The following is a 19,873-nucleotide window of genomic DNA, read 5'->3' as shown; positions in this document are numbered from 1 at the left end:
CTGGGAAAAAAATAGCATTTTTAGGGTGAAAAATAGGGATCAAGGTGTGAACAGAAGCAGGACGGGCACTGCAAAACAGGTATAAATTTGGCAACAAAATGGCAAACAAAACATACAGCACAGTTTGGCACTGCATATGCCAAAAGACACCATGACAACAAAGGCATTAAATTCAAAGTGGAGTACCTCAGTACTCCAAAAATACTAATGAACTGAACAATATTGAGCAAAGAGAAAAAGAATAGTAAGGATTAAAACAATCCATCTTATTTGAACGCTACACACATATAATTATGCTACAAGATGTCTAAGAGGAAAGATCAAAGTGACTCCACTACACGGGTAACTCTGGAGTTGATTTAAGAATAGGAAACATTAGGAAAATAACTCGAAGTGTTAATCTGTGCACATAGTAACTGTGTATTCCTGGACAGAATTTGGAAAGGAAATTTTGAGATTTAGTATCTGAAAAGCTTTCCTAGTAGACAGAACCAACTGGCTACGCAAACATAGCGCTTCTGCATGAAAACTGTAATAGGTTACAAGGGGGACAGAACTCTCTTTTCCTCTTTAATTAATTCCGTGTATTACAAAATTAAAGTTAAGAAAATGAGCAAATGCAGATAACAAAAATGGTGAAAGGACCATATAAATATTCTGTAGCATTACCCACACCCACTTTTATTTATTTTACTCTGGGAGTAAGTTGAAGCTGAAAAACCATCAAAATTATTTCCAGGTTTAAACACGCTGTTCACAGAAATTCAGATTCCACTGAAGTCATTTCTTTCACGGCTGCTTTTTGGTTGATTCTGTGCTAGAGCATATGCAAGCTGGAGCTGTCCTTTTAGTTTTGCGGAATATACAGGAAAATCTACAGCAGTATACATTCTGAATATACAGCTGTGACAAAGAGAAAAGCCAACACTTACTACCTTAAACTTCCCATATTGTCTATCCGGGTCACAGGAAGAGGAAGGGGAAAGCACCTGCAGGGAAACTTTCCTTTGTCTCTGAAGGCAGTGACAAGCTGATAAGACAGTTACCAATCTTCTTTAGAAAGCTTTTTTCCAACTGGATTTAATCACTTCAACAGCTGTTGTGTGTAAAAAGCCTGATTTTCCTTCTTGTTGCTTGTAGACAATTGCTTTCTGATGGGAACAAATTCAACTTCCTCTTGCTCCAATTCTATTTTTAAAGTAGATTCCTTGTGAGCACAGTATCAAAGCATTCCACTGGGAATACAGCCACAATCTTTGGCCTATGTCTGTTTTTCTTTTCTTTTTTTTTTATGATCAAAATCTGACAATTCCTCTTCCTCTACAGACAGAGATTCTGAAGACAAAAATGAGGAGCCAGCGTGTCATCTCCTAGCATTCTTAACCTCCTCATTAGCCTTTGCTTTCCTTCTTCTTATGGGAACTCTCTGTGGAGGAACAGGATATTTCAGAGAACAAATGGTCTGCAGTTTCGGTTGGAAACTTTATCAAACAAGTAGCCTGAGTTTTATGTACTGGCTAAAACAGGGACACAGTGGCATTGTTCATCCAGACCGTAGCCTTAAATTCACCCCTCAGCAGCTGCAGAGTGAATAATACTGATATTCTTAACCAGAGGTCTGTCTTGGTACAGAGCAAAAAATATTAGGAGCACATGAAGGAGGTCATGATATTTATTTTTAAGTGATACTTCATCCCCACAGTTGAATCCAGTTAGATAGTTAGGCTCCCTCTGTACTATATCAGAAGGATTAAAATCTCAGAGTGCATCAAAATACCCACAGGCTGAGAAGAACTGTACGCAGGAGTCCCACAGGATGCTCTAACCACAGGGATCTGTTTGAACTCCAAACTTGGGCAAAACTGAAAAGCAAGATGCGTTTGACTCATAGGATCTGAGGAGGAATATAATTTTGTCATCTAATGGCTGCTTTGGTCAGCCGGTCAACTGAGGTATGCATTAACCAAGAAGAACTGAGCTATCTGACCTCCTGGTAAACTGTTATAGGCAGATATATATAGGATGGCAGCTACTTTCCTTTTAGACAGCTTTCACTGCTGTGTTTAGCAATAAACCAACCTAAGGGTTCTTCGCATGCCCTGGGTTTGTTTTAGAGTACAGCTATTGCAGCTTTGCACCTCCCTACGTAGTTTTGGGATTCTGAGACAGGCCGGGCAGCATGCAGAAAACTATTTAGTCTCACCAAGACAATACTGATCTTTTGTGCTAGTCAGAACTGTACTGAACTTAAAAGACAGAAATATCCTGAGTTTTCACAGCTGAAAACAAGTGTACAACTATTTTCAAAATTACTGAGCAGGGTACTGCAATTTCAGGTGCAAGAATATAAAATCATTGTTTTAGGCATTGACACAAATTTTGGGTCTGGTCTTCTGTAGACAAAAGAGTGTTGAAATTTCTTCCCTTTTCATGTCCAGAAGACTTCTGATGAAATGTAACATGACTTTTCACTATGCTTTAATGTGTGGAGAGGTGAAAAACAAACATTACAAAACTATCTACACACGGATTGTCTTAAGCACTATCACATTTAATGTTTAAAGTATCTTTTTTTTAAAATTGTAATTAAAGTATAAATTTGGCTACTGATGAAGCTACTGATGCTTACCTAAGCACAGCTACCTCTACTCACCACAGATATTTCATGTTCTGAAAATAACATTGGCTACCTTTTTCTCATCTGAAAATATTAACTTCCCTTTTGTGTGAAAGAGGAGTGAATGGTTTTCATTCAAGGTACGCTATCAACTATTTCAAACAAGCAAAAAGACAAAAACAGCTGTTTCTCTGACCTGAAGACAGCTAAATTCATCAGCAAGCATTATGCTAGAGGGCATGAAAAATGCACAGAAGGCACTCTGTTTGAAAAGGCATTATGAATTAATGTGAACAGATATACTACTGTCTAGCCTAATAAAATTTCTAGATTTATAATTGTATGACCCCAATACTACGTAAAAACTACAACAAAACAGGATAATCTCTGTACAAAAGATACCTTGATCTAAACACATCTGATGATCCTGTCAATTGTATTATAAACCCAATGCATGAAAATCAAACACAGAGTTACTCTTTAAAGTGCATTACACCCACAAGTGATCACTTCAGTTTATTTCATATTTCACTTAATGCACCCTGAGGATTTTTCAAGCTTTGCTTAGCTTGCAGTGTCAAAAAATTGACCTGTTTTGGTGATAACTTTGAAAATTTCTCTCTTCTGAATAAACAGCTTAACTGTCTACAGAGTAACCAATAAAATAATGCAACACTGAAGCCCTTTTAGCGTAACATACATCTATATAACTCTGATATGAAGAGATGCAGCATTCAAATCCATCTGACTCATTTATATTTTTAATCACATTGTATGGTGCAATTAAAACCATGCCACAAAATCATGCTAATGTTTTCCAGTGACACTAATGAATATTACTTAGACAGAGCAGGTCTATTAACAGAGGTAAGCCTACTGGGATAACTCACTGATTGGTCCTTCAGTTTAACCAAATGCTCATCTCATCTGAATATCTGGTCTTCATGTAAAGAAATATTTTAATTAAGCTGGTGAGATGCTAATCAAAATAATGCATGTGTCATAAAAACTGTTAAAACTGAGAAGTTGCTTTAATTGAAGAAAAACAGGTATATGACAATTTCATTTTATGAAAGGAAAAGAAAATCTCACAGAATGTAACATATATGAATTAAAATACAACCATTTTGTATTATTCATTACCTCCTACTTCAAAAAGGAGCACAATTACATGGAAAAGCCAGAAGTATATAACTACTCAGTGTAATCCCTCATTATTGCAGCATATAATTAGTTCACTGTTTTAATAAGCAGAATTTACAGGTACTACCAGTGTGCTTAACCCTTATGCTCTAATACTTCTATACTTCTTAATGGAAAGAGCACTGAGTGGCCAGCACTTAGTACTGCTGAACATTTTCTTCTTTCAAACAGCTTTTAAACAAATGAAATTACTTGGGGATTTATTTTAATTGACAATTCAATTGGACTATATATTTCTATGCAGTTTCCATAGCAACATTCATTTCAAGCTAAAGAAGCTGCTTCTCTATTACTCATTATTACAAAAATTCAATTTCATGTCTCCATTGGAACTAAACAACATTAAAAGAGGCCTCGGGAAGAATCCATCTAGCACAACTAATTAGTTTTGAAAATGGCTTTTTAAAATCCACCTAATTTAAATTTCATCCACATCAAAGCCTTTAAAAGCAACAATTTTGCCACAGAAGTAAACAATGGCCAAAAGGCATAGAACTATTTTCCTGGGGTCAAAAAGAAAGATGCTGTAAGAGAGAAGTTCGTAGCCTCTTTCCCCCATAAAAAGCCATGAATTGTCAATCAAAATAGTATGACTACAATCCCTAATAGTGATCTTAAGGATACATGAGTCTAACATTTATTAACTTTCTGATCTTGGCAGTTGACTGATAAAGGTTGGGAGGGACATGGAAATAACACACAGGCTTATTCTGAAAAAGAACAAACAGGTCAAAGGAGGAAGTCTCTCTTTGTGCTTTTCGTGTCACTGTTTCTCTCTACGTTAATTCTAATAGTCCTCAAAGGCATAAAACACGTTTATCTTTGCTGTTTCATCTAACTGTCTATCTAATTGAAGTCTTCTTGTTTTCATTTAAGCAATAATGAAGGTCAAGAATGGAACCATGTAAGTTACAATCTACACACTATTTATTGACCTCTTTTGGTAAATTTCTACGTGTACGTAATTTAAAAAGATTAGAGATCCACTCACTGAGGAAGAACAATGATATCATTGTAAAAGAGATGGCTACTTTAAACTGTAATAAATACTAAACTAAATTTACTTTAAGCCAAGAAGAAACAAAAAAGATGACAGCACTTTCTAAAACTGCACAAATTCAGAAAGCAGAAGGAAAGCCATGGGCTTCTAATAGCAATTGCACAACAAAAAATTAAACCTCTTGGATCCATCTAAACATAGTGACAATGCAACACCAAACTACACAGGCAAATTAAGTACTATCTCCATTCCCACATCCCTAATGCAGTATCTTCATGACCTCATTCAGGTCCCAGGAGCTTACACACGCAAAATTTCATCAAGAAGAGAGAAAAATACCTCACAAAACTCTGCAAATAACAGATGAACTGACTTAACTCAGAGATAAGTATCCTGCCTTCTTCTGCTGATAACATTACTAAAATATGCTGGTGAGAAGGAAAAGAACATTTACATTAAAATAAAAGCATGATTATTGAAAAGATGAAATTTAATTAAGTTGGCAGGTCAATCTCTCTCTAAATGAACTCTGCAAATATCATTTGCAAATTTGCATTTGGCCACATATAGCCTAAGATCAAATCGTTTGATGCCATGCTGATATTCTATTACTAAGAAGTCAAGTATAATACAGAATCTACCTTGGTGAATACTTAAATTTATACCCCAGGTGTAACTTAGAACCTGATTACTCCAGCTCATTATGAAATTTTTTGATTTATTGATCTGTTATTTTGGATAGACGGCAGCTAGCCCGCTGTTAAGTGTGTAGTTTTTGACTGAGAGAAATACGAACTAGCCTTTGAATGATTTTATTGAACGCGTATCACACAATTCCACTGCCATTACAAGGAAGCATTATGCATGCCTCCTTTCTTCCAACTCTAAACCAGCAACTTTACAGTTATTCTGTCATTTCTCATCATGGTAACATATGTGCATTCTTGTTTGGAAAATGGTCAAGGCTTTTTGTAGGAAAAACACTGCTATTTTACTCAGACAAACATTCTGTATTTTGCTTATTAAAATAACTGGATGATGCTTAAAAGAACAACATACCATAGTGTAATTGTGAGCCACTTTGTGCAAGTCAGTGCAACCCTGCGCATCAGCAAAAGATCGGATTCCAAGGCAATTGGACGGGTGAAGCTGCTTCATGAGGAATTTACAGCATGCTTCTACAACCTGAGAGAGCTGAAGAAGGCAAGCTGTAGACAACAGGCACTCAATATTATCTTCTTTTAATTCAAGGCGACCTATCAACATTAAAAAGCAGATGATACATTTTTGCATTTAAAATTAGTTAAATTCTGCAAAACTCAGATGCAACAGAATTATTTACAGGTTGTGTGACAGAACATAAGGCTTGGCAAATATCACCTTCAACTTTAGATAACCAGCTTTTAAAAATCAGCACCTATAATGATGCAAGGAAAGGGAATCCTAATAAAATTCCTTTTTCATCAGTCATTATACATTCAAAACATTGAGTTAATTTGTTAACTCAGCATATAGTATTATCAGAGAAACTACGTCTAACCAGGTTGCCTCAGGTAACAGCAATGGGTTTTTTAATGTAAACGCGGAATTAAATTATGTGAATGACAATTCCTAAGAGCATTTGAAATCTAGTAATAGAATATAATGCTCACAGGAGGACAATTCATTAGATCAAATTGCCATTTTCATTCTAATTACCTGTATATGCATATTGAACCAGAGCCCACAATGCATTTGGCTCCACACCTTCCATCTTGATTTCCTCCTGTCTTGCTTCCCTTACATCATTGGTAAACATCGCTGCAAAGTAGTCCGAAACAGATGAGAGAACCAATCTGAGCACATCATGCAGGAGAAAGACAAAGAGAGGAAAAGAAAAAAGCTTAGTCAACCTGATTTTTGTTCATTTATGAGTCATTATTTTACAATTTGAAAAAATGTTGTACTGAGAAAAACATTTTTAAATTGACAAACTGCTCCACACTCCAGTTCCCCTCTATGCATAACGAAGTACTGTGACTGAATCTACATTTGCTGCTGAAGTAAACAAATTACTCTTTCAAAGCTCAGTGACTTTTGATAATCTACGTGGCAACAACCCACAAAACCACATAAATTGGAAATTGAATATAAAGAAACATAATGGAAATTAGAAAAAAAAAGTTGAGATCCATTTGTATTATATCGGTTACGTTTTCAAAGGTGAAAGAATGACTTGCTAGTCCTTTTTCAAAGTGCTTTAAAACGCTTTTACTCTTGATGCACACATACATTCATCTACTAATGCTGGTAACAGGACTACACACAGTCAACATGGAGATGGTACAGACAACAAAACCCCATAAGGAGGAAAATATGCCGCACAGGACAAACTAATTAACAAAGTAATCTCTTTTGTGGATACGTACTGAGCATTTTATTAATTCTGATTATTTGAAGATACGGAGTAAGTAAATGTGGTAATATGCTCAACAGTGGTTTTTTTTTGCATTATTTTTATATGTACTTCATGTTTTATTCTCAGTGCCACTCCACATGTGTAAGCATGAAGATGTCTCAATATGCGTTCACAAGGCTAGAGCTAAAGAAGGAGATCCACTGAAGACAGAATATTCAATCCATAGTTCTGCTGTGTGAAACCTACCCGAACTATTAAGGAAGCCTGCTGTTCTTGTTCCCAAAATACCTCCAGGAACAGCCTTGTAGGTTGGATCAATGTTTGTGCTGCAGCAGCACGCTATTGTCCCTCTCACATAGAATTCAAATCTAAATACACTTGCATAGTTACTGAGCCACAGAAACACCAAACACAAGAATCAAGCCTACAGCAAATATGCTACACAGTCCATCTGCATATATTCAATAAATCTGATACTTCAGGAAACATCAGTTTATCCTGTGTTGAGTCATTACATTGGCTTGTTAAGATGATAGAGATGCGGGACCTCAAAAGAGAATAAAATTCACTTAAAATTCGAGCACCAGAAGAATAAACCTCAAATGTATTAATGGCAAGGATTTGCAGGTACATATATGAAGTCATAAATTTAAAAAAAAAACCCCTGCCTCTTAATTAACTGCAAAATTAACTGCGAAGAACTGTCTCTTAGTTAATTAACTGCATAGTAATAAATATTGACTGCTCTCAACTACTTTTTTTTTCCCTGCACATCTTCTGAACAATAACCATTTGGACAGGTCTACAGTCAGGTAATCATTTTTTTCTACTTGCTAAGTCAACAGTGTTCTGTAAGAGTGTACATGGAAAAAAATCTTTTTAAAATCTTGTATATTTGAAGAAGTTTTGTAATGAGAAATAAGGTTCTGTTATTTTAAAGAATATATGGTTCTTGAAATACAAGATTTATTCTGTATCTCATTTGTGAAGAAAAATTAGAATAGAACCTCTAAATGCATCACTTCTAAGCGTTTTAACCTCACGTTTAATGATACCTGCAATTGAATGGAAATATTGCCTCCTAAAGATCTGCAGAAGTTCAGTGAAATTAGAGTAAAATCATATAAACAACATGGGAGAGTTTCTACAACTGCTTTTTGATTTCACAAGATTAGATCTGTGTGTGCAAAATAGAAGTTCTTACCACAAAGCAAAGTGTGTAGATGGACAGATTTAAATAATCCAAGTATCCCTGCAATTCTAATTAAAAAAAAAAGAAAAAGAAAAAAGCAAACGAAATATTCAAACTCTGGCAATATCGTCTTGAACTTCTATGTAGAATAGAGCATGAAGAAGAAAGGTTCTGTTTCCCACGGCACAGACCTAACACCGAATATTGACTTTTTTTTTTTTTTAAACTAACAGCGCAACTGTTTTAGTTAGCTGCACCATTATATACAAAATGGTTGGACTGTACTTATCTTAGCAACAACTGTTGAAGAAACGCCAAATAATAACCCAAAGCTCTGGACAAACATCTCCTACCAGCTGCGGTGGTATCAGCAAAATTCTCCCTGTCATTTCCAGTCTTGAAGTCCTCCAGAAGAAATTATTTGAAATTCAAAATGCAATCCACTTCGTGTTTTTGCTAACCTTGTTCAGATTGATGAGAAGGTATATACGCTTCACAATGTTATGTGCTTTCCAGAGAGTGACTTCCATATGCCAAAACAGCACGTCCAGCCCAGGAGCAGATTAAAACAAGTAATGTACCAAAGCATATACTACATGGATAACAAATTTAATTTTAGCCAACAAGCATGTTCACAATAAAAAGTCTTCGAACAGGTATCCACATATTTCTCTAAATATAACTTTTTCAAAGAAAGAAAGAGGATTGAAAGATACAGTGACAACACATCAAGGTGACACTGAGCTAGCATAAAAGAAAACACAGCCAGACTCTCAGTCATCTGGCCTTATTTTGTCCCATGTTTTTCTCAGTAGTCAATAAAAATCAATTACTACTTTACTCATGTCATTTGACACCCACTTGTTCATTGATTTCTTAATCTCATTACTAGTAACTGATTTTTCTTTCGATTTTTTTTTAGATTGTCTGAAGATAAACTGCATTCCTACATACAGATTGTACAATGTGAAGCAGTTATACCTTCATGTAACTGAACTGTCCACAGAAGGATTTCCCCACCCTTATTTGATGTTTTTGCCAAAAAAGCTCTGACATAGCTATGTGACAAGTACAATTTTTCAGAAGAAAATCTGTGCAATGACTATAGAAACTACACTTATAAATAATATCCACAATCTCCCTGACAGCTTGAGCCATCATCTGCAAATCTGGGCTTCCTAAGTATTTAACACCAAAAGATTCTCTATTATTTATAAATCATTAAATTAAAAATATTTGACCAAATCAAGAGTTCACTGGGAACTACTGATGCTACAAAATGCTGCCTTTCCTCATTTAGAAACTGAAGTTATGTTTTTTTTGTATTCTTAGTTTGTAGTCTTTTTTCTATCACTAACATTTCTTTCCTAAGTGGCCCAACCAAAATGCCTGAGAGAGCAGTTGTGGTGGTATTCAGCTGCCCAGCTGGGTACAGCCACGGCACCCACAAGGATCCCTGAGCCCTACTGATCAGTCTCTCATGCAGACAAAAAAGTATGCAAATGCCAAAATTTTTCATCTGGAAAATCGTAAAGTGTGTGAACAGTTAGTCTCTCTGGAAAAACATTCAATGGTTACGCACTAAATGCTGGCAAAATCTGCATGTTTCAGTAAGTTCTCCTGTTCTTACGGGAGGTTCTAGGGTTACTGATTTCTTCAATTTCTGTGGTTTGTACTGATCCAAAACCAGAAAGAGGCACCACGACAGCTTAACTCACTTTGAAGAGCTAGGCTAACTTCATTGTTACTTACTAAGAGCCAGTAAAACGTGTACTTCTTGAGGGAATGGCCATAAGGTGCATCATCTAGACAGTTTTCTAGGCTTTCAAAGCAATTATTGGGTAAAATGCTGACAGCTGCCAAACCTGGCACTTTATAGATTCAGTATCTCCTAATCTGATTCACCTGTCGGAATGAAATTAAGCTTCCTAACATCTTCAAGATAAAAGGGGCAGTTCCTAGGCACCTCCTGGTTTCTGGCTGCATAGCGGCTGAGAGTAGTCCTATGGAATTCGACAGCTTGACCTCCTGCTACGAAGCACCACGTACAGTGGTTGCTTCAGCTAGTTTCTACTCTCGATAACAAAACATGTCAGTAATAAAAGGTGTATATAAAAGTGGTACCATCCCATACAACCACTGTGTTTATTTAAATTAAATTCATTTAAAATACCCAAAAATACATGTAGCGTGCAGAATTTGATGTTGAAATGACATCCAGTTACATCTTTCTTCCAGGGAAATCAAACCTTTCAAAATTCCTTTGCCACTTCTGACACAAAACGATGGTTACAATAAATCCTTTAGTAAAATCTTTCAGAACAATCACAGTTAGCAGCAACAAATAACTTTTTCGCATAAACCTAGCACAGAACTGCTTTTAGATATATTTTGATTTTTCAGAAACATACCGTGTTCAACTTTTATAAACATGTAATTACAACAATAAAAAAACTGCAGTGCAGAATTTACAAAGTAAGATAATACAGTATGTGAAAGTAAGGAAGTATTATTAAGCCATATGGAAAAGAAGTACAAAGATAAATAGACCTCAAGATAAAAAAAAAAAAATGTCTGCAGACCAGGATTTGTACTCTTCCAAACAAGTTTACTAGCCACTAGAGTACATAAGCTTCCATTTCCCTTCTTTCCTTCAGTGCCATGCCTTTTAATATTTTCATCTGTCAGTGTCAACATGAAGGAAAAAAAATAAAAAGGCTCTGCACAGATTTTCAGATTGCTGGTTAAAGAATGTGATGCAGTGCAGGCTTTAAATCCCCTCTGGCCAGAGATCTCCCATTCCTTAAGTGAGTTCTGACCATCAAGTTATTACTAAACTTTTACTGTGGATATAGCAGTTAGATGAATGTAATAAACAGAAACGTAGTAAATGACCTGAAATGTCTGAAATTGCTGTGGACGCATGAACACCACCTGATACAAAAAACTAGACTCCATTTCTCACATTTAATAGAGTCCAGCAACATTTCTTTACAGAAGTGGAGGGTTAGGGAGTAGAAGTATAATGCATTTTTTTCCTTGTAGAGAACTGTCCCCTTTTCTACTTACTTTTTGATCTCTTAAATAAGTTCTAAGCTATAATTTCAGCACAGAAGGAAAAGATAAACAGCCTTAAAAGAACAGAAAATGCCATATTCAGAAAGATTCTGGCTATGTGTGATACTCTTACCTGTAGTAGACTCAGAGCCCTAATTCTTTGAATAGACTCAAATGAAAACCTCTCAGAATTTTACAGTAATGTACTACCTGTGCTTTTTACTATTGCAGACACCAAACTCACTGCTCTTTTCTCCAATATATACTTACTTCATATACTTCAGAACATTCAAGTATCATGAAAAGCAGAAACTGGGAATTAAGAAAAAAGATACAAGAACTATTCAAAATTGCAGGTTCAAACCAGAAAATCTGCAAATTGCTCTATACAAGAGAGTGATTAATAATAATGAAAAATATTCTTACTAATTCTATGTGACCACATACCGAGAAAAACTTTTTTAAATTAAAAAAGCTGTCCAGTGTAAACAAACTTTGTTTTCTTACATGCCCTTAGTGTGCTAAGCCTTTAATCTAGTATCTATTTAATAAATATTGTTAGTTATTAAACCTTAAGGTAAAATATTCACGACTCTTCTGAAATATACGGAGAGTTCCAGCCTGCGGACAATGCTAAAGAAGTCAGAATTTGGACAGGTTGATGCAGGCAGTACAAATCCTACAGAATTTTTTCTTACAACACAGGCTACAACAAATGCATCAAGCCAATCTTCTCACTGATTTGCTTTTTGTAAATTTCTGAACCAAATGTGACATTTCCATCTTTATATTTTGTGCTCTGGAAAAGCTCAATTTTCAGTGAGGTGCTTTGAATGCACCGAGATGAAGACCGTAGTTATTTCTATGTTTCCCTCAGAAAATAACTTAAAACAGTAAGAGAAAGAACTTACTGTTGCAAAAGGCAAAGCTTCTTTGTAGGCTGTTCTAACATTAAAAAAGTGAACTAAGGACAAACATAAGCCTCCCACCTCCTGCTACAAGCACACAGTGTGCTTCTTTGGCCTAACTTTTGTGCATATTTAAAACACAATATTCCAACTACAGCAAGATGCTTCTCCTCCTGAAGAGGAGGACAGAGCAAGTAACAGGTGGCAGCATGAGCCTAATGCACTACAGAAACAGATGCAGTAGCAGAAACTGAGGGAGCAAAGTCAGTTCTATAAATAAATGAGGAACAGGTAAAAAAACACATTAAAGAACTTTTTAGCATACAGAATGTTGTGTTTATCTTGTTGAATCAAAATCTTCCAGTCCTTAGGAGATAGTTGCAGCTGTCCTCTGCACCCTTTCCACGCTTTTTAATCATTAAATAAACCAAACCCAGAACTATATACTGCAAAGGTGCCATAAGGAAGTTAAATTATTTCTGTACTATTATCACAACTATTTTTTTCTGTTTACAGCAGTTTACAGCAAGCAGTAAAAAAGCTCTTTGACTTCTAAATTACTTCAGTGGGTGCAAGTCCAGTAGGGGTACGTGCATTCCCTGTTTTCATCTGATTTACTCTTTGCATAGGAACCATGAAGTTTTGTGATTAATTTGAACAAGCTGAGCACTGATCTTACGCAACTCTGTAGCCATAGGGAAAGTCAAATCAGCTTGCTCAACCACACTTCCTTTGTCTCTCCAAAAAAATTCATCATCCGCAAAAGTGTTTACAAAGGAATCGAGGTCAGGGGCTGGGGGGAGAGCAGGGCCACCCATTTTAGCAGTAATTGCAGAAAGATTTGCTTTATCCCTGATTTTTCCGTGTTGATTACAGTCTTGACTGTTTAAAAATGAGGTTTCATAAAACAAAGGCTCACTCTGAGAGCAACAGCAAGTTATACTGTAACTACCTCCCTGCTCCCCAAGTTGGTTCCCATCCCCATGCTGTCCTTCCTTCAGCTGCGTTAGTACAACAGTGTGGCTGAATAAAAAAGCAGAAATCTGGCTTTTTAAAGAAAAATACCAAACCCAAACCAGAAACCTATCCCAGACTTTATTAACTATAACAGCATTAAGCTGTGGTTTCACTGCGAGGGTAGAAATCAGCGATGGAAAACAGGAATGCTTTAGGCTATTACTCCTGCTGTAGAACTGATCTTACAAAAACACAGTTTAATTACACCTAGGTTCCTATTCAAACTATTAATCCTGTGCATTAAATATCATAACATGCTTCAGTTATTCATACTTCTGTTTCATAATCTTTGGTATTTTCCTAGCATTTAAATGGCATACTGTATTATCTGTTAATTATGCAGACGGCACATACGGTAATGTTTGATCAAATTCAGCCTATTAACACTTACTGTCAGTGCTCAGTAATCTGCTATCAAAGGACTTGTTACTATGGGAGACAAAAAACTTCATGTGGACAAGGGACTGTCCTTGTTGCTAATTATGACTCCAAAAACTTAATTATAAGTTGAAAGAAAAACTCAGTCTATGAAAATTTATTTACTCCATTCAATGGTACAAAAACTACTGCTGCTGTTAATGGTCTTAGGCTGCATTTGGGACTTTTTTGGGGTCTTACTTTGTTATTCAAATACCTTACTATATGCTTGGAGACAAAAAGTGTAATGTGAAAACACCCCAAACATTTTTGATGCTATGTCACATACAACAGACAGAAATTAACTTTTAGTTTACAAATAAATGTTAAAAAAACATAAGCATGTTTAAAGTATTCCAAACTGTTTAGGATGTTTGGATGTTTTACAAAGCACAGAACACACACTTTGACACCACATTTGTAAACTGATAAAAGGTTACTCCAAATTATAACAAACTTACCTGTGAGCAGGAATTCTCCGATCACCAGCAACTAACACCACATCACATAGCTGTTTGTGTCTTAGATAATTCTCCATCTTTTTAAAAGTTTGTTCAGCGTGATTGAGAGCCTGAAAAAACTCATCTGATGTACAGGGCTCCATAGTTTGACAAGATGATAAGGTATGACTGCTGTTGGAGGTTCTGCCGAAGACAATAACAGAAATCTTAGTTTGCACAATATTAAGGTGCAGCAATTCTCCATGCAGATGATAAAATGAAAACCACATCCATACTCCCTTCCAATTTTATTTCTGTTCATATTCATACTTTCTTTCTCCAAACCCAATCTAAGCCCTTATGAAAACAGATACAATAATTCGGTGCTGTACTTTTCAACTAACGGACATGCAGCGATCAGTCCAGTAATCACATCTATCTATCACTGTCAGACAGGAGAAAGAACAGGCATCTACCACGACCCTGCAAAGTGAAAAAATGATGGAAGGATGCAATAAGGAATCACACCTCTCCCTGCCACACCATCATGCACATATGTTAAAATCTTACTTCACACTTAGCTTGGGATGCCTAGAGCAAAACTTGGCATATATGGAGCCAGAAAAGGAGTGTGGATGCAAGGGAAAAAAAACACATGAAGAAACACATCAATATACTACCACTCCTGCTGCATGAAGCCTTAAGTATTTGAAATGAGATCCAGCACAGAAGTCAGTAGGGGGGGAAAGCAAGGGTGGATGGGGAGAAAAATTATTCCTGTCCATACACAGAGCAGTTAACAAGAAAGAAGAAGAAAAATATAAATGGAATGCATGGGTCTAGGATATACAGGAGCCAGATCCTAACTATGTAGACTGAGGGAAGCACACCTTTTCTTGATCACAATTTTTTCACTGACTACTTCTTACTTTGCACTGTGCAGGCAACTTAAAAATATACTCTAGACCTACTATAGTATTTGGAAAGACATGGATTCATGAGACCGACATCCTGAGCCCTGTTCTCACAAAGCTCAGTCCTCAGCTTGGGATACTCATTTGAAGAGGAATCCTCAAATATCAAAGTCTAAATTTTCAGCAGAAAGATGTTCTGTAAAGTTTCTGGGGTGTGCACATGTGCCCAGATAGCTAAATAGGCCAAGTAATCTGACACTGAAACTCAGATCTAGTAATGGATCAGAAACGAGATACCTGCCTACCTACTTCCCTGGAAGGACTTTATCTGAAACGTGCTCTGAAGTTGTGGTTAGGCATTTATTTAAGCTGTGTCAAGTTCTTCTCACCCCCCATGAGTCACTTGTTCTGCTCCACCACCGGCCCCTCTGACATGCTGGAACAAGTCTTCTTTGTGGCCATGTGTGAAACCGAATCAAGGAACTCATATACCTGGAAAATAAATGAGGGTAGGAAAAAAACTACCTTTCTCCCGTATCAACTCCTTGACCTGACTCACTCTGTAACCACGCAAAACATGATGTTGTCAAACTGGGTGGCGTTTCACAGCGAAGGAGCTAGTACTTAGGGAAAGGGACTCTTTTGTTGCACCGTATTTTAAATCTGATTCTTCAACTTACCCCATTGAAAACGATCTCAAAGAAGAAAAAAAAAATCTACCAGGTATCAGGGATCTGACTTATATTACAGCCTCATAAAAGAGCTGTGCAGATATGACCGAAGAAACTGGTACGGAGAAGCAAAAAACGTTCTCAGCCAGCGCTTTCCTGGCCCACACCCTCAGCAGAGCTACTGCCAGTCCCCAGGGTGCACACGTGCACCCTCTGTGCAGGGCTCACTGACAGCCCTGATTTTGGTCAATAAGGAAAAGGAACCGCAGTGATGTCTGTTTTCCACGAGCCCAAGATAAAGCACTTAGGACACAGCAGAGCCAGGCTCAGTTTGTTCCCTTACCTGAAGAAGTTCAGCACCACACCTGTCCTCTCTTCTAGCAAATAACTTATAAAACATTTTCCATAGAGAAATGAAAAGGGAAGGGAAAGAAAGATTAAGTTTAATAGTCTATAAAGAGAACACGAAAGAGACACCTGAATAGTTGAGGTGCTTGCACAAAAGGGGAGATATGGGCTATTTATGCCTATTGCCCAATGACTGCCTATGAAAATTTCAAATCCTCCCACCCTTTCCCCAAACTCTCTTCCAAATCTGCTTCCCAGTTCAGTTCACCACAGCCTCAGCCAGGACAGCTGCAAGAAGAGCGGCAGGGCAAGCCCTGCTTTTCTCCCACCCAGTAGCAGCACCAAAATGCCTCTCCAAATTCTTGCCTGACATCCTTCGCTCCTCGAGAGGAAAGCTGGGTACCTAACGCTGACCTGTGGTCTCCGTGCTCTGAGCAAACATCCAGCCGAGGGGACCTGCACCTCGGAGCATCACGGCAGTCCTGCTCCTTTGGGATTTGGCTCTCGACTCAGATTCATCTTTAAGTACAGCACAAACTTTCCCTCCCACAGGCTAGAGGCTCATCTGCACACCTCACACATTAGACTGATGCTGTCAGCATGTAAGATGGTTACATGTATTGAAGAACCCTTTCTACACAGTCCTTTAAGATTTAAAATATTTTTACCAAGTTAAGTGAAATTATCATTATTTCCTTATTTTTATTATTGATAACTTAATGTTAGTAGCGTGTTTTTTTTTTGTAGTCTTCAACTTTAATCTCACTTCAGTGTTTCTTTTCATTCCCTGTTTATGCCAAACAATCCTATCTAACACTAACCAACCAATAACTTTATTAAGTATTTAAATATAATAATTTATTAGGATGATCATATAAACTTAAGTTACTCTAAGGACAAGCTCTTTCCCATGCTAGCTACTCACTTTACTATCCTGGTGACAAATGTAAAGAAAATAATATACTAAAAATGCTGGGTTTCTTGGACTTCTCTGTCTGACGAAGCATTTATATATGAGCATGCCTTTTTAAAATCAAAGCTATGTACAAACCATGCTATAAAACCATTCACTTTCAAAGGATTTTATTTCTTGAAGTAGGATGTTTGGAACAAGAAGCTCTGCCCAGTCAAACAGCTCATCGCAAAGCAATGAAGCAATTAACCGAGCTGGTAGCAAAACAGGCATAAATGAGTTTCAAAAGTAACAGCATAGACGATGGTGGCTGGAGAGCTGAATTCACACCTCTCCTTCTGCTGTTTTTTGAGGTTTCATCGTTGTAGCTTACACGAAGCCACAGCACAGTTTGCAATGTAAAAAACAAAACACATACCAGACTTCTTCTTTCCTCCCACTTTTACTAAATCTCTCTTCCACATAAGACTTGTGTATCTCAGTTTATGGGGGAGAAGCACAATCTGCTCCTATTAAGAGGATTTGCATCTTTCTTTTAAAGTATTATTATTTTAAAGGAGGAGTTACAGTAGTTATTGTATACCAATCACGTTAGTTAAAACTTAAGAATTCCTGTAAGTGTTAACCTTGGTTACAACAAAGTTTCCAAAACTTTTTTTTCAAGCACGTTACTTCGTGGTCTATATTCTAAATTATTTTTCTGACGGTATCTTTTAGGTTAGCTATCTCCATGTTTGTTTCTTAAATAAAAACCAAACAAGAAAGACTTCAATATGACCAGGAAAAAATAAATATACATTTCAAACTATTAATTTTGGAACACAGAGGGAGGAGTGAACTATGAATTTGAAATTAATTTTAAAATCTTTTTCTGAAAAATATGTAAAACTTTCTGAAAAACATTGTCTGAAAATTATATGCAAATTTACTTTTCTCATCATCTAAGATGCTTCCAGTGAACACCTGTTTTTTTTCAGAGAATAAGGCAACAGCCCTCAACATTTTAAATCTTCATGTATTACATGAAGAATATAACCTTTTAAATTATGACATTTAAACAAACAGAAAATCAACAAGCCAATATGGATACCTCAAAGTGCAGACAGATTGACAAAAGTAAGCTTAATGACATTTCAAAGAAGACTAACAATAATAATTTTGTTTACACACCTCAAGATGGTTCAAATAATAAAAGAGGTGTAGAGATAAGTAATCTTTACTGTCGCATTAAGGTGGTTTCCTGCATTGGAGTTTTTACATAAAACTTGTCAAAATATATATTTTTTAATCAGTTCTGTTACTTACAGTGATTCCTCCAAGCTAGCTGACATTTTATTGCATGGGGAGACATGAAATAATAATCTGCCAGCTTCCATTATTTAATATGATGCTTTACAGAGTCAAATATTTCCTTCTTCAAAGTTAGAAGGACAAGAATCTCAGCTGATGACATTTCTGTGCTTATATCTACAGCAAACCACTTCCAATGCTTTAATATATGCCTGCGTGAAATGAACCAAACATAACTATACAATGCATACTAGGTATGCTCTAGGTCTTTTCAGCTTGTTATCCATGGTGCCTTCAAGGTCTGAGGACTGCTTTTAAGGCACCCACTAAAAGCAGAGGAAAAGAAATCTATTGCTAATACAGCGATCTGTACCCCATGGGAGAATTTTGCAATGTCTACAAATCCAGAATGATGACCATCGCCTCAGGAATGCAGGAGAGTTAACAAACAGCAGCAAGAGAGGAAATCGGAGAGATGAAATGCAGCAAACTATCCTTCAAGATCATACTGGTCGCAGCACATAAGAGCATGACATGAGCAGCTTTACGGCCAGCTAGCTCTGATCCCTGAATGTGAATGATCTGTTTGCATCTGAGATAATTATGATATCAGCCTTTGTCAGAAATTGGGAACCAAACCTGGAATTCACTTACCCTTATGCCACCAAGCTCTGTACTAATGACAACCGAATTCTACATCCTCTCTCCTCAGAATGAATCCTATAGTGATCCAAAGCTTGCAGAACGCCACAGGCCTGACCAAAATGCTCTTCTACCTGTGCCATATGACCCAGCAAAGAAGAAAGGTACACACAGAGCAGCGAAGCTGCTCCTGTCACCGCAGGCTTTCAAGGCTCATAACCAGGCAAGAAGTTCAGAGAAGTGAAGAAGCAAGATAACTCTGTAGCGTCCACAAAGTTTTTTGTCTCTTTTTTGAAGGATTTTTTCATACACATAACTTGTTTCTAACGGAGGAAACACGGGGTTTTCACAAGGGAAAAAAGCCCTCTGAAAACTACATGCACAAGTGAGTTCTGTTTTCTTTACTCAAGTCAATAGGTAAGCAGCTGTATCTGATGATAATGAAAAAGAGGACCACCTTATCATGTTCTTAACAAAGGAAAACAACAGTTGTTGGGCAGACTTATGTGGGTTATACATTCTTAATGAAGGGAATGAACAAGATATGCTGTCAGTACAACCTCCCCTGGAGAACAAAAACACAGACAACAATACCAAGCGAGTCCTTATACTACCATTAGTTACATATTAAATTGTACCAACACCGAACTCAAAAATTACCTACAATACTTATTTTAAAGCACGTAAATAAAACCCTAGCAAGAATTACAAGACAAAGAAATTACAAAACAAGTCCAAACACTGTATGTGACTAGATACATAATTAAAAGACACTTAACATTGACTTATTTCAAATACTAAATGCATTGAAGTCTGCTACTCCGTCTGCAAAAACAAACGGACCCA

General features: G+C 36.8%; 1 protein-coding gene across 4 annotated transcripts in view; it reads right to left on the bottom strand.

Moving 5' to 3' along the window:
* KLHL5 (kelch like family member 5) overlaps positions 1-19,873 on the bottom strand; it is a 57,208-nt gene that overhangs the window by 16,679 nt on the left and 20,656 nt on the right. For all 4 annotated transcript variants that reach the window (XM_066995757.1, XM_066995756.1, XM_048072866.2 and 1 more), the window contains 3 exons: positions 14,271-14,453; positions 6,519-6,655; positions 5,880-6,076 (listed from right to left, as the gene is read on the bottom strand). In XM_066995757.1, the coding sequence (XP_066851858.1) occupies positions 5,880-6,076; positions 6,519-6,655; positions 14,271-14,413 (477 nt within the window). In that variant the 5' untranslated portion in view covers positions 14,414-14,453. The remainder of the gene's footprint in view (positions 1-5,879; positions 6,077-6,518; positions 6,656-14,270; positions 14,454-19,873) is intronic.

Source organism: Anser cygnoides, chromosome 4 (genome assembly GCF_040182565.1).
Source record: "Anser cygnoides isolate HZ-2024a breed goose chromosome 4, Taihu_goose_T2T_genome, whole genome shotgun sequence".
In the NCBI taxonomy this organism is placed as follows: Eukaryota; Metazoa; Chordata; class Aves; order Anseriformes; family Anatidae; genus Anser; species Anser cygnoides.
This window is presented reverse-complemented; position numbering and strand designations above follow the sequence as displayed.